Genomic DNA, 16,176 nt, shown 5'->3' with positions numbered 1-16,176 from the left:
CTACCAAAAATATCAATCCATAGTACGTGAAAACCTAACCATTACAACTAACAAGCCTCAGAATTAATGAACCTGATAGCTTGACTAATTAGTTGGTTGTGTTTGCATACTGTGCAAGCCACAAGGCTGTGGTTCTGAAGTGCCCCACTGAAATCTGCAGCAATTCTTCCCAAAGAGATTACTTGCAAAAATTGTAGCCCACTTATGCACAAACATGCATCCTCCTGAATTGTGTGCATGTATGTCAGCTGAGGCATAAAAAAACCCCCTAAAACACAGTTTGCAAGATGTTCTCACACCAAATGAATATCAGGCAGGGGATCTGTTATTGGATGCCGGACATTTAAAAAAAAATGAAGCAGTTCTGTAGCAGAGCTGCCTGTAATTGAAACTTAGGGTTGAGGGCTTTTTATCTTGCTAGAGGGGATGGTTTGTCATGTCAGTTTGAGGCATTTAATAATTGGAAAATTGGGTGTCAGAAGCCAGTCAATGTAAATACAAGCGTGTTGAACATAGGTAGGCTCTTACCACATATGGGCCAGAGTAGCATCTGACAGACTTGAGTTTAAGAACATAAGTTTTAATCCCTATTTTGTCATGGTTGCTTGCAGGGTGACTTTGGGCCAATCTTTATCTCAACCTAACCTATCTCACAGGGTGGGTGTTGTGAAGATAAAATGGAGGAGAGGGAAGTGATGCTGTGAGCTGCTCTGTGTCCCCATTGGGGAGGAAATGGTGATATGCAGATCAACCACAGTAAAATGGATTCAGAGGGGGAACATGGCAATTCGACTGGTTGGAGCTTGCAGAAGCTCCCTGATGCACTTTACTGAAAGGGGTGCTTACTGGCACCAGTGCAGACTGGGTTTCACTCTAGATCAGCGGGGTCCAACTCTGGTGCATCAGATGTTCATGAACTACAATTCCCATCAGTGGCTGATGAGAATTGTAGTCCATGAACATCTGAAGTGCCACAGTTGGACACCTCTCCTCTAGACTCTCCAGAAGTTCTGTAGGCCTTCAAATTCAACAGGTGCATTGGCTAGAATTATCTTAGATCTGAAAACATCCAGGATCAGTAAGTGTGAATGGCCTTCTGCTTTAGAATCTGCCTCTCTGTTTTTTTCCTATCTCCCCTTCTCAATTCCACTTTCACACTTCTTTTTTAAACTTATTTTCTTTTTTCGTGCATTTTTTTTCTTTTGTTGTTAAAATGTTTTGTGGAAAATTAATACATTTTATTTTTAAAAATGTATTCAGATATATAGCACAGCTGCTCCGTAGATAAGCATTGATTGAGATTCAAATATAATGTATGTCAGGGGTCTCCAACCTATGGCCCCCTGATGTTCATGGACTGCGATTACCATCAGCTCCTGCCAGCATGGGCAATTGGGAGAGCTGATGGGAATGTAGTCCATAAACATCTGGAGGGCCATAGGTTGGAGAGCCCTGGTATAAGTGGTATAACTTTGATCAAATTTCTTTTCAAATGAAAAGCTGTTGAGTGAAGCTACAGCCTTGAGGTGGGGAGGAGATGAATAATCCTTTTCCCTTGGTTGCTCCCACCAGCTGTATTTGTGCTGGGCAGGGAAAGAGATGCAGTTTTGCATATTTTCTCCTGATGTGGAGAAAAATAGCATGGGAGGGCAGCTTTGAGCAGAATAAATGGTAAGTAGCCCCTTCCCCACCTGGCCTCTGCCTAAGAAAGATTGCAAAGTTTACATGATGGACAATTATGAACTACTTTGCCAGAACTGTTGTTTTTCCTGAAGCTGGGAGGCTTATGACTGATTGCTTGTAGCCTTTCCTGTTTTTTTTTGCCAAAGGCAGAAAAGGCTGAGACAAAGATGCATGTAGCAGCACATCATGTGAATTTGGGTGCAAAATAACAGATTTCTGTGACTTTCTTCAGTCTTGTGTTTTACAATTTGCAACATGGCAGTTGGTTTGAATGCCTAAGACATTTTCAAAGACCTAGGCAAGGCGCTTAAGGTATGGTGCAAATATTCACAAGTATAGTAAAGCATGCTTTCAGGTGCACTTTTTATTATCATTGGCCAACAAAGTGTTGCTGGAGTATTGCAGTCTAAGGGAAGTCATTGCTTTTTTGCACAAAAACCACAGTTTGTTGACCTTTAAAAATGAAATGAGATTTAACCTGTTGCCTTCATCTGTTCAATATTTTATGTAGTCTAACCACAGGTGCTTGAGATAATTATATTAATATGAGCCCTAATCTAAAGTAGAATTTGAAACAAAGTCTCCCATTTCTTATCCAGGCTGGTGTAGTGAGACCTTGGTTCCAACCCCCACCTCTGCTGTGGAGCCCACAGAGTGTGCGTCTTGGCCTGCTTAGTCTCTCTTGGTCTAGTCCACTTCATAGGAGTGTAATCAAGATACAATCATAGAATCTCAAATATGCTCCCCTTTGATGAAAGGACAGGATGCCAATTTGGTAGATAAATAACTGGGTTGGGTCGCCCAGGGCCGCCCAGTTAAAAATGTTTCCCAGCATGCTATTGCTTGGCAAATGCATATTAGAAAGATTAGTTTCATTTTGGAGCGACTACCAAGACGGATGGTGTTTAGAAGAAGAAGAAGAAGAAGAAGAAGAAGAAGAAGAAGAAGAAGAAGAAGAAGAAGAAGAAGAAGAAGAAGAAGAAGAAGAAGAAGAAGAAGAAGAAGAAGAAGAAGAAGAAGAAGAAGAAGAAGAAGAAGAAGAGAGGAGGAAGAGGAGGAGGAGGAGTTTGGATTTATATCCCCCCTTTCTCCTGCAGGAGACTCAAAGGGGTTTACAATCTCCTTGCCCTTCCCCCCTCACAACAAACACCCTGTGAGGTGGGTGGGGCTGAGAGAGCTCAGAAGAGCTGTGACTAGCCCAAGGTCACCCAGCTGGCGTGTGTGGGAATGTACAGGCTAATCTGAATTCACCAGATAAGCCTCCACAGCTCAGGCGGCAGAGCTGGGAATCAAACCCGGTTCCTCCAGATTAGATACATGAGCTCTTAACCTCCTACACCACTGCTGCTCCAAGAGGGGGAACTTTCAGAAATAATAGTTTATGTCATAGTGAGTGTGATTCTTTTTTTCTAAGTGAAAACTTATACAATTTTTCAACATCTTCTGCTGGTTTCCATCCTGGATCAGTTCTGTTTTTTAAAAAAATTATTAGCACTTAAAGAGCTTTACATCACAAAGGACACAAAAAAGAATCACAGAAAACCAAAGTACATTTTCCATAAGGACTTTGGGTTTCATCTGCATCAAATATTAACAGTTAAAAATAAATTTTAATGACCTGCTCTTTAACCACCAAGGTAAAATTGGATCTTTAGAACTACTGCTAATAAAAGTCACACTTCTTTCCCTATTGGATGTTATTTTAACAATCCTTCACCTTCAAAGCCTTTAATTATCAATTTATTTTTTCTGTTTAATCAGATAATATTTCCAATTGTCCCAAAAGATCGGTTGTTACTGAGCCTTAACAAATTGGACCCTCACATTTACAAGAAATCTCTTAACTCATTTTTGCTGTTTGGTGAAACTAGTTCTTTTCTCAGCATGCCATGTAGAGTTCCAGATGGCTTTAATTGTAATCTGCGTGAATCAAATGGGGGTCTAGGATTGCCCCAAATGATATTTGCCATTAAAAGCAGCAGGCCAGGCCTTTGTGCAAGTTTGTTCACTCAGCTTGTGATGATGAATATTCAGGTTTTTAATTAATAAAACCCCAACCAGTGTGGTGTTCAAAAGAACTCTCTGATCTTTACTGTGATTCCCTGAGCAGAGCTCTGTTTTGTTGTTGTCCTGTGCCCAATAACATATTGACAAGCTTAAAGGCCTTGGGGTGGAAATAATTCCAGTGATCATGTAGGACAAGGTCACTACCGCTCATCTTGTAGGGCATTTGCTTTAAATCCAGTTTAAAATCCATGGACTTTTTAAAAAGTAAAAAATATCTGTTTGTCACCTAAATGTGTAGATAATGCTAAGCGCTTTAGCATAGTTAACTATGTTGTATCAAACATAGTAGGAATCCAAACAAAGATTAACCATACTGGGTAATATATTTAATGTGGAAATACTAGAATAGAAGATTGAGGGTTTGAGCCTAAGATGTATTTTAGCTAAACATACAGCCAACAGCCCCATATTGACATACATTGAATAAGAGATATAGATGAAAAATTGTGCAAGTGGGATTCTTCACAGTGTAATACCATTCACTTGTTTAGGGTTGCACCAACCTTAAGGTATACTTGTTAGCACCCCAGAATCTGCCTAGCACAACTGCTTTTATAATGCAGCATCTGCCCCTGAATCATGTGGATTCCAAGTTTATACTGAATAGTGTTTTACTCTATTAAATGGGTGTGTGCTTTTGGATCACAAGACCTTCGGTAAGAGTAGCTTCATTTGAATAAGAACATAATAATATAAGAAAGAGCCTGCTGGATCAGACCAGAGTCCATCTAGTCCAGCACTCTGCTACTTGCAGTGGCCCACCAGATGCCTTTGGGAGCTCACACGCAGGAGGTGAAAGCAATGGCCTTCTGCTGCTGCTGCTCCCAAGCACCTGGTCTGCTAAGACATTTGCAATCTCAGATCAAAGAGGATCAAGATTGGAATTTTGGAAGGGTTTTAAATTTCATCCTCATGTACCTGTATGTGGATGTGAGTCGCACTAAACTTCTTGGGACTTACTTCTAAAGAAGAATTCTTAGGATTAGGGATAAATTGTCAGTTTTTATAGTATCCCTCTTAGTAGCCCTCTTTTATAGTAGCCCTCTTTGACATTGGTACAGGTAAAGGTACATCCACCAGGTCATTACTGACTCATGGAGGAGATGTCACATGACATTTGCTAGGCAGCTATATTTATGGGGTGGTTTGCCATTGCGTTCCCCAGTCATCTACACTTCACCCCCAGCTGGGTACTCATTTTACTCGATTTATGGAGGAGAAGTCAATCTATGGCTACCAATCTTGATCCTCCTTGATCTCATATTGCAAATGCCTTAGCAGACCAGGTCCTCAGGAGCAGCAGCAACAGAAGGCCATTGCTTTCACATCCTGCATGTGAGCTCCCAAAGGCACCTGGTGGGCCACTGTGAGTAGCAGAATGCTGGACTAGATGGACTCTGGTCTGATCCAGCAGGCTAGTTCTTATGTTCTTATGTTCTTATTTTATTGACTTTGGAAGAACGGAAGGCCAAGTCAACCTTGATCCAAACTACCTCACACTGACTTCCATCAGGATCGAACTCAGGTCATGGGCAAAGCTTGGAGTGAAATACTACAGCTTACCACTCTGCACGATGCGGTTGGTTTTGACATTGACCCATGCAGAAATCATTAATAAATCCAGTCTGCTGAGCAATTATTCTTTGAGAAGTTGAGAAATTTGGCAGCTGCAATTTTGTTTTTAATTGTGCTGATAATTTGGCAGTTAGCAAAAGGTGGGATTTTCAAAGCCATTGCATTTGTTTTCGTGAGTTGTTGATTTTGTAGATGCTTGCTTTGAAAGATTACACTAAAGTAGAAGTATGAACTATTCTTGTTTGAGAAATAAAACAAAAGTCAGTGGCACCTTAAAGATTTTCAGAGGTGAACTGTAAGTCTTCAAAAGTGAGCTGTAACTCACAAAATATTGAAATAAATTTTGTCAGTCTTTAAGATGTCACTGGACTGTTTTATTTTGCTGCAATAGAGTTACCCTTTTGCAATTTTTTTTCGAACAGGCATATACTAGCATAGGAGTACTCCATATAAACATCACTTTGGAAGTTAAGGTGATTTTGCATATCAAACCAAATTTGCAAAGATGCCCATCTGTCCTATAGATGCTAATAGGCTTTGTGCAAGGCTAGGGTTTTTTTTTTTCATCCAAATTGTCATTAGAATAGATAACTTTAGGAAACATAAATAAATTCAAGGCCTATTATGGGCCAATTTTCACATTATGGATTAGACAGGCTGGTTATGGTGTTGCCACACTTTGTCATTCTTTGCCCCATATGCAAGGCCCTCAGCCCCTGGTTGACCCCCATTTTTGTTACAGCTTGTTCCTGATTTTGTATGCGTGTACCTCAGTGGGGGCTTAGAAATCATAGAAGGAGTCTAAATTAAAGTGCTGTCAAAAGGCAGTGAGTCATGGCAGAGGCAGAACAGAATGTAGGGCAGCTCTACTGTCAGTCATGCAAACCACCCTAAGAAGGATTCCAGGGCCATTTCCACCAAGGATCTTGGAGCCTCTTCCCAGATAATTGGACGTCAACTAATGATCCAAAACAATAAACCATGGGCAATCCTAGAAATGTCCTTCCTATCTAAACAACTAGACAAGAAGATCCCAGGCCTTCCCCAATAATGAGAAGTACCTGATCATAGGTACATACATATCTGACTTCCAGATGTCCCCAGGGAAGCACTTTAGAGACTCTCAGTGCAAAACCGTCCTCCAAAATATAGTCAAAGGGTTTCTTTTCAGCCTTCTCTTCTTCAAAAGATTGCACATTTCTTAGGCCCACATTCCAGCACTGCCAACCCTTCCCTTCTTCATCCTAAACACACAGCTATAAAAAGTTACTCCTCAGTCCCACATTTTGTAGCCAGTTTGGACTTATCATGTTATCTGGTTACCTTCACCTCTCCAATATCAAGTCTCTGCTCCACAGACCTGCTGCTGTGGTTCCCTCCCTGCCTGGTCAATTTCATAGTTTCTCCATCACTATGGACAGTTCCTTTTCTTCCCCCGCTTCTTTCATGACAGGCACATATATGTAATTTGCTTTTATAGGTTTATTTTATAGGTTTATTTTATAGGTTTATTTTACCTTTAGGTATGGAAAGGTTTTTTGTGTGTTATTTACCACATAGTCCCCCCCCCCTCTGTAATTTTCATTGCTACCCTTTGTGTATTATTGCATAGTTCAGTGGTGGCGAACCTATGGCACGGATGCTAGAGGTGGCACTCAGAGCCCTCTCAGTAGCCACGCGCAAACAGAGTTCGCCCCCCCCTCCCCCATCTAGGCTGGCCTGGGCCACTGGGCTCGATTATTAGCATTAAACCTAAGACCTAGTTTTGGGGAAGCAGTGTAGGTAACCCTGTTAAGCACTGTTAAACCCCACTGATTTTCACGCAAAGAACTAAATTGTGATCCTTTACCTGGGAGTAAGCTCGGTTGCTGGCAATGGGGCTTGCTTCTGAGTAAACCCTTCTAGGGTCATGATTCACCCATTGGAAGAGTTGCACGGTTGCTTCAAACCAAAGCCACCAACTACCACCAAGCTTACTCCTGAGTAACCCACGCCTCGGAGCCAACTGCTTTTTCTAAACTAAAACCTCAGTATTCAGGTTAAATTACCATGTTGGCACTTTGCAATAAACAAGTGGGTTGCAGTTTGGACACTCGGTCTCAAAAAGGTTCGCCATCACTGGCATAGTTTAATCTGGTCTCTTTTGCTGTATATAAAATTAAAAAACCCGAAGGCAGCATGACCTGTATGTTAAATTGTGAGTTGTACTGATCAAGTGTAAAAGGGGGGGGGGATTAAAAATAGGCAGTTGGTAAGCACCCTTCCCTCATTTTTCCTCTGAAATTGTCTCTGTGCCATTTTTCTCCTACTTAGACTTGCTTTTAGGGGAAAGTGCCTAAGGGGAAGGGAAGTTTTAGAAGGACAACGGTGAGCCATCTCATCTCTGTGTGGTAATATGAAGCTGCCTTATACCCAATCTGAAGGTTTTTGTGTAAGTCCTGTCTACCGTGACTGGCTGTGGTGCTCTGTTACTGATTCAGTGCTCTGTTTTCTCAAATAAATCTGTCACATTTAGTTAAACCCTTAAAGTATAAATTGTGAATTTCATCCTTGATTTTTAAAAACCCTAACGTTGTATCCATAAGCTTCTGGTTTTTTGTTTTTCTTTAAAGAAAGCTTACATTTTTCTGTGATCCTTTCAGATACTGACTGGTATTTGTGCCGTGTGGTGATTATTGCTGTTGAAGAGGAACCCATATCTTGGGAAATGTATCCATATCCCTATTTGGCACGTGTCGACCCCGAGGCTCGGGCAGGCACTCTTGTCTACAAGCTCGTGGCCCATTATAGTGGCATTGAAAATTCCAGTGCTGAAATATCATATGCTCTGATTGCTGGTGAGTAGCTTTCCGCCTGAGAAGTCTCATCCTTTGACACATCTTATTGCACTGCCAGGTATCAAACCCCTTATGTAAAAGGATTCCAAAAACATAACAGTTCAAATTAAAATGGACATATGTAAATCAACTTCATTAATTACATTTAAAGATTAAAATTTGTTTAAGGAGAAGATACTTACATTCTTTAATATAGACATTACATGTTAATGAGTCTTTTGCGAGGGTAGCTAGTGATAGTGAAATTTGAAGTACGGAGCATAGATTAGCAGCACAATCGGGAGAGCGTTTTCCTGGAAGTGAGGCCTATTTAATAGCTTCAAGTAGGATTCTCGCTTAGACCTTCTCGGGATTGCGTTGTAAATTGCCTTGGCTAAACCCATCCCTGCTGCATCTCCTTAAAATCCATTGTTAAGTTCTTTTCAATCCAGATGCAGGGTCTGATGTGGAAACATTTGGGGATGTGCCATTGCTGATGCTAGACAGATGTTGATATGAGCAACCCTTTGGATGTGAGAAAACTATGTTAGAACAGGATAGACAATAAATATGTTTCAAAAACTGTATGTGTTTAATAAATCCCTCTTCTGCAGTTCTGTTACAAAGGGTGGTAGCTGTTTCCTTCTCATAAGGACTGTGCCAGTAAAAGCATCTGGACCAGTGGTTCTCAACCTGTGGGTCAGGACCCCTTTGGGGGTCGAACGACCCTTCCCCAGGGGTTGCCTAAGACTCTCTGCATCAGTGTTCTCCATCTGTAAAATGGATAAATGTTAGGGTTGGGGGTCACCACAACACGAGGAACTGTATTAAAGGGTCGCGGCACTAGGAAGGTTGAGAACAACTGATCTGGACAATATGCTCTAAAAAATTGGAAGAAATGGCAGGAATTTGGGAAATGTAGTATCCGATGGCCTCTTTCATAATTCCTTTTAATCTTTCTACACAACAGGTGGTGAAGAACGATTTGATGTTGATACAGACACAGGTGTCATCTTGACGACGGGCTTGCCTTTAACTCCTGATCAGGAGTATGTGGTCACTGTTCTGGCCATTGATGAATATGGCAGCAAAAGCCCTTATGCGTTTGTCTCCATCTTGTCTGGCACCAGGCCTCCTCAGTTCACTAATACATCCTACAGTGTGTTTGTTCCAGAAAATACCCCAGCAGGTGAAATGTAAGCGTGTGAGGGAGAGGATAAACCAATGTCTTGCTCTGTTTTTAAAAACCTGCTGTGTAGATAAGAAACCCAAGGGGATTTTTAAAATCCAGAAAACCTCCTAAAGGACGGTGTCTTTTCAACTTGGGAGATCTAGACTACTGTCATCCTCTGTACAAGGAACTGTTCTAGGAGACTAGAATTTTCATCTGGAACAACATGTAAAGATCTACAGGGGAACGGATAAGCAGGAATTATTACGTATTTATTATGTTTTCATTGATATTCTCTTGTTTTATGAGCACTCTTTGTACCTGCAAAATCACAATGGGTTTATCCAGCTGCTCTGTTTAGCAAATGGCAGAGCTCTCCTCTGTTATTTGCCAGTAGCAGAAGCCTCTAAAGCCAGTGAAAATCTGATTATGCTGGCAGAGAGCTCTACTGGCAGCTGAATAAAGTTGATGGATATAACTTTACATCTGAAAGGTCCTTATCTATCCATTGAGTGGGGTGAAATCTCATTTCAAAAATTTAAAGCAAGAGTTGTGGGATGAAATCTATACAGACAAATTATACTAAATTCAAACTGGTTCTTATCCATTATCTTTTATTCCTACCTCAAAATAATCAATACTTTTGTAACTTAATCTCTCCTATACAGAGTGGCTGTTGTTGAGGCAGTTTCTTTCCAGAGTCAGCCTCTTTCTTATACTTTGCTGATGAATCCCAGTGGTCTGTTCAACATGGAACAAAAGACTGGAGAGCTAAGTCTCATTCATACTGTAGACTACGAGAACAATCATCACCTCTACCATTTTTTAGTGAAAGCAGTGGAAGCAGAGAGCTTTCTCAGCAGTGTAACTGAGGTAGAGTGAAGATTATCCATTCTGTGCTAAGTGACAATGGGTCAAATGATAGAAATGACCTTTTTCCTGAGTTGATTCTGGGTTCCTCTGTCTCAACTCTCATTGCCATCAGTCCAGTTCAGTTTCTGGGAACTGATTCCCTAAATGATATCAGGGCCTGATTTGGATCAGGATTGTTGGGGATGGACGGACATGGAACAGGCTTTCAGCTTTCATCCCATGCTGTTTTCACAGCCAAGAACAGATCCAGGAAGCATTATTTGACTTGTGTGCAAATTAATAACTTGGATAAAATATACAGTTTCCCATGAATGAAGGGATAAATGTTCCTAACATCCCCTAGCTGGAGCCTAGAGACCAGATCATCTTTGACCATGTTGCCGTTCCCAGACTGGGGAAGGACAACTAGGTTCTGTTAGATTGGGACAAAGGAGGTGAAGATGGTGGACGAATTAGAAAGTATTCTCTTTCAAAGAACACACAAGTCCTCCTTTGTTCAGATCAATGAGCAAGTCGGACAGTATTGTTGTTAAGCTCTCCTTGGACAGAGTTGGCTGTCTCCTACTCTGGCCCTAATACAGGCTCAAGTTCTGACAAGGAGAGAATATCTGGCAGCTGGAGGAGCATCCTCTAGTCCATAGTTGTCAAACTCAGGCCCTCCAGGTGTTCATAAACTACGATTCCCATCAGCCCATACCAGCAGGGCCAATTGGCCAAGCTAGCAGGTGCTGCTGGGAATTGTAGTCCATGAACATCTGGAGGGCCTGAGTTTTATACCTATACTCTAGTCCAGAGGTCTACAACCTGCGGCTCTCCAGATGTTCATGGACTACAGTTCCCATCAGCTCTGCCACTTGGCCATGCTGGCAGGGGCTGGTGGAAATTGTAGTCCATGAACATCTGGAGAGCCACAGGTTGCAGACCCCTGCTCTAGTCTGTTTAAAGAAGAGTGGGAATGCTCCTTTGCCATCCTCCCTTGGGCTGTGAGCGTGAGAGCTCTTGGCTGTGACAGAGTGATAGGATGGCGAAAGAGGAAGATGTGGCATGTCATCCAAGACTGGGATGACAGCAGCAAGAGGCTGCTTTGCATGGAAGACCATATGTGGTACCCATGGATTACACTTCTCAAACAAACTACTTTTCTCTTCTTAGCATAAGTCTACATGTTTTCAAGCACTGGAAGTCAATCATGGTCTTTTCGTTTTCTGTTACTTGTTTGTATTTTGTGTTGTGTGTTTTTCCCTTCTCTCTCTCGATGTCATGCAGGTCATAGTTCACATCACAGACGAAAATGACTGCTCTCCAGAATTTCAGCAGTCTATTTACAGTCGAGAAAATATTCTTGAATCAATCCCTGTAGGCACATCTTTATTGCAAGGTGAATATAACATCTCCTGCTCTGTTTTGTTTAGTGGATAAGGACAAGATACATCTGTATAAAGACAAAACTAAGTACAACAGTACTAGAGGTTGTAACAATAAAAATAGGTGTATCATGACATGTACACAAATACAGTGTTCCTTAGGCCATATAAAGGTGACTCTAGAACATATTGCACATATGATAGTGTAATTTCAAAAATACACAGAACAGTGTAAGCTTGTAAATAATAGTGGCACCAGTCAGTCATATAATGAATCATATTTTCATAAGTAACCCTTGGAAACATTCTATTGTAAAACTGTCACAACCCCAGACCTGATCAATGGAGGAATCAATACTTTGAAAGGAGAATTCTCATTTATTGATGGCAAGCATAGGAAAGTTGTTGACTTATATTGTCAGAACTGAGTACATTAAAACAGGCAAAGCATTAAATCCCCCAGCATAGATACATCATGCCCATAACCCCGCTTTGCTCCCCTGAAGCGGGAAGATACTGTTTCACACTCACATGTACACACATTCCTCAGCCGGTGAGAATGGGGATGAAAACACTGCAGCTTTCACACCCACCCACACCCACCCCCGGCAGCTGCAGAGATAAGGGCAGACAGGTACAGGGAAACATTCCCAGGGCATCTTAAGCAATAAGCATTCAGTAGACAGAGAGTAAGCATTCAAGAGACAGAAATATGGCATCTTCAGAGGTGTATCACAGAGGGAAGTCTGTTACACAAAGACTGTTATACCCTGCAGCTGTGAAAAGGTCTACATGGGAACCACAAAATACAGCATTCAGACCTCCATTAAGGAGCACGAAAGACACTGTTGGCTTAACCATCCTGAAAAAATCTGCAGTTGCAGAACATGTCTTAAACAAAACTGGACAAAACATCTTATTTGAAAATACTGAATTTCTGGACAATTCAGAAGGTTACTATGTCAGACTGCACAGGTAGGCCATTGAAATTCATAAACACCAAGACAACTTCAATAAGAAAGAAGATATTTTGAAAATTAATAAAGCTTGGCTATCAGTACTTAAGAACACCAGGAGCAAAGGTCAAGGGTATGCTAACTTCATGGACAATGGACTTCACCCAAACACAGGATTTTCATTCACCAATACTGCTGCTGCAGGGAATGCTAAATGTGAATCACTCCCTGGACTGAAAAACCCCACCTGCAATACTATACTATCAACCACACATTTGCATAGCAAGTTCCATTTAAACACTTACTGATTGGTTCCCCATACCCCACTAAAACATTCCCTTCTCACTGGACACAGTGTGTAACAGACTTCCCTCTGTGATACACCTCTGAAGATGCCAGCCACAGATGCAGGCAAAATGTTAGGAACAAGATCCACCAGACCATGGCCACACAGCCCGGAAAACCCACAACAGCTAACTGTTCAACTGTTTTATGTCCACCCCCTATTTGAGAGAAATCAGTAAGTTTGAATTGAATGCAATGAACCCTCTTCCAAATCCTGCTGCAAAAAAGTGTGTCTTGACAGTTGATTATATGTTAAGGCCACTTATACTTAATGAGGGTTGACTAGCCTTGAGCATCTAATAGTGCAGCCTAGCCAGTCTGTCCTCAATTATTTCTGTTTTCAAATGTTCCTGACTGTAGTTCTTGCAACTGACTGCGACTCTGGCTCCAACTCGGAGGTCCTCTATTTTGTTCAAAATGAGGATTTTTCTGTCACGCCCACGGGTGCCGTCAGTTCCAGCCAGCGATTGAACTTTGAACGAGAAAACCACATGTATGAATTTGTGGTCATTGCTGTAGACAAAGGGCATCCTCCTCGGACAGGCACTGCCTCGGTGCGCATTCGTATGGCAAATGTGAATGATGAAGCCCCGGTCTTCTCCCAGGCTATGTAAGCAGAGCTTCCTCTTTTGTGCAGATCTTTGTTCAACAGCATATAGTCCTCCTGTGTAGCAGATATGCTGAGTAGCCTTACCATACTAATGGTACTCATTGGAAGCAAAAGAATGGTTGATAGGGACTTGGCCTTAAAGTATTGCATCTGAATTAGCCTGCATCCCTCATACTGGTGTACAAGTGCTGAGAGCCAGTGTGGTGTAATGGTTAAGACTGTGGTGTATTTGCCTAGGGACAGGGTGCCACAGAGCTAGTCACGTGGGGGCACAAAATCAGCCCCCCACGTGACCAGGAAGATGTCTTCTTGTCATTTTCTGGCACCCTTGGCCCCGCCCATGTCATCATTGAAATGGGCGGGGCCAAGGAAGCCAGAGGAACCACCCAGCCTCACCCCCTCCCAGCTGCCGGCTTCCCCCAAGCCCCACTCCCTCCAGGCTGCCGGCTCCGAGCCGGCAGTCCCGTCTGTCCTCCCCTCTGGGGAGTGTGGGCCTACCCTCAAGTTTATAAAAGCAAAGGCCCCAGCATGGAGCCTTCCAGTTGCTTCTGTTCTCCACAGAGGAGCTGCCGGCTGCTGGCTCGGAGGGGGAGGGGGTGGGAGCCAGATTGGACCTCACCCCAGGCATAGCAGGGGCGCGCGCCTGAAGAACAGATGTCTCCAGGTGCCGTTTCCCCCCGGTAAGCCTCTGGGTTAAGAGCAGGTGGATTCTAATCTGGAGAACTGGGTTTGATTCCCCACTTCCCCACCTGAATGGCAGAGGCTTATCTGGTGAACTAGATGTGTTTCAGTACTCCTGCATTCCTGCTGGGTGACCCTGGGCTAGCCACAGTTCTTTGGAACTCTTTCAGCCCCACCTACCTCACAAGGTGTCTGTTGTGGGGAGAGGAAAGGAAAGGAGCTTGTAAGCCACCTTGAGTCTCCTTACAGGAGAGGAAAGTGGGGTATAAATCCAAATTCCTCCTCTTCAAGCTGCACTTCACAAATTGGTTGTGATTTTTTAAAAAGCAACAAACATATAAAAAGATATTTTCTTTGTTAGGCTGGCTTCAGATACTGTAAGCCATTATGACATTTGAGCACTAGGATCCAAACTGCTATGTGACTTTGGACCAGTCGTTCTCATATTAACCTATCTTACAGGATTGTTGTTTCAGTAGGATGAACAATGGAGAGTCATGCATGCAACTCTGCTCCTTGGGAGTAGGTGTGATAGCAACAAACAAGAGAGACAGCGCAGGTGCATAAAAGAAGTTGGATTCATGCAGAACATTCCTATGACTTTATGAGCCAGAGGAATGGAAGTCATTTAAATGCAGTGGTTGAAGCATACTGAGGTTTGGATCTGTGTGAGCATTTCTGCGGATGGGAATGGAGATGTGAGAAAGTAATACTCTGTTGGAGGAAATCCTTCCATCTGTGGAAGGACTCTTGTGGTCCCAACCCAATATATTTAGAATATGGGCCACTGCTGTATCTCGAGTCTCGCTAGCCCAGAAACCCACAATAGCCTTCGTAACATTGATTCATGGGGTAACCGTGCTAGTAAATGCCACGCAATTCCTGATTTCTGCATCAGTTACAGAACTTTCCTCTCAGAAGATGCCGATCCTGGGACTTTAGTAGCTGCTCTCCATGCAAAGGATCCTGACGGAGATGGAGTGTTGTACATAATTAGTGGGGGTAATGAAGAAGGCAATTTTGAATTGGAGAATCATAGAGGTAGGCCTCTTCCTTTAATCTGTCACATGCCCACTTTACTTGGTATATGCATTGGTGTATGTGTAGGAAAATTTTGCCACTTTGTACAGATTTTACATACCATGGGATTTGTAGTTTTATGGGCATGTTCTTTGAGCTGTTCATGCACTGCATTAATGAGCTAGCAAGTAGCAACCTTCATAGCAATTCTGTTTCCTTGTAACTGTTTTGAAAGGGAAACCTTTTTTGGTCTCAAACTCCCCAAAATCATAGTTTCTAGGCTTCCTAAAAATTCACTTGTATGGTTGCCCAGATTGTAGCTTCCTGGCTTAGTGCTAGAGCGCACATCCAGGAAAATGGACTCCTCTTCTCTACTACTGTGTTAATCATAATAAGTTAATCAGTTCCCTATGGCTGTGCAGGCTACAAGAGAACAGCTTGTATTCAGTTTTTAGCCACGAAGGGCAGATTTATAATTATATCTCAGTTTTCTTGTGCTTTTCAGTCTGCATGTGATTATGGCCAAAGTATCAGTGATTTCTGCTTAATTTGCAGTTCCTGCCTTCACATGCAAAAGAATTGTGTCTTTTGTGGAATAAAGGTAAAGGTGGTCCCCTTTGCAAGCACTTGGTCATTCCTAACCCATGGGGTGACATCACATCTGGATGTTTACTAGGCAGCCCATGTTTACAGGTAGTTTGTCACGGCCTCCCCCAGTCATCTGAACTTTACTCCCAGCAAGCTGGATTCTCATTTTACCGACCTCAGAAAGTTGAAAGGCTGAGGGAGCCTTGAGCCAGCTATCTGAAACTGACTGAACTCAGGTTGTGAGCAGAGCTTTGACTGTAGGGCTGCAGTGTAACACACTTCAGTCGGCCTTACACTGACAAAGAAATTTGTACCAATTTGAAGGGAGTCTTAGCCAAACAGCAATATGCTGAGTCAGACTTTATTCTTAAAAAGGTATTTGGTTAACCAAGTCTGCTCCTTGGGCGTCCTAAGAAATCCTGGGTTG

General features: G+C 42.4%; 1 protein-coding gene across 1 annotated transcript in view; it reads left to right on the top strand.

Moving 5' to 3' along the window:
• The window catches only part of LOC125439508 (neural-cadherin-like), a 56,630-nt gene that overhangs the window by 1,756 nt on the left and 38,698 nt on the right, over nucleotides 1-16,176 (top strand). Inside the window, 6 exon segments of the mRNA XM_048508607.1 lie at nucleotides 7,968-8,162; nucleotides 9,112-9,337; nucleotides 9,981-10,185; nucleotides 11,452-11,563; nucleotides 13,211-13,460; nucleotides 15,040-15,182. Of these exon segments, the coding sequence (XP_048364564.1) occupies nucleotides 7,968-8,162; nucleotides 9,112-9,337; nucleotides 9,981-10,185; nucleotides 11,452-11,563; nucleotides 13,211-13,460; nucleotides 15,040-15,182 (1,131 nt within the window).

Source organism: Sphaerodactylus townsendi, linkage group LG09 (assembly GCF_021028975.2).
Source record: "Sphaerodactylus townsendi isolate TG3544 linkage group LG09, MPM_Stown_v2.3, whole genome shotgun sequence".
NCBI classification, from domain to species: domain Eukaryota; kingdom Metazoa; phylum Chordata; class Lepidosauria; order Squamata; family Sphaerodactylidae; genus Sphaerodactylus; species Sphaerodactylus townsendi.
This window is presented reverse-complemented; position numbering and strand designations above follow the sequence as displayed.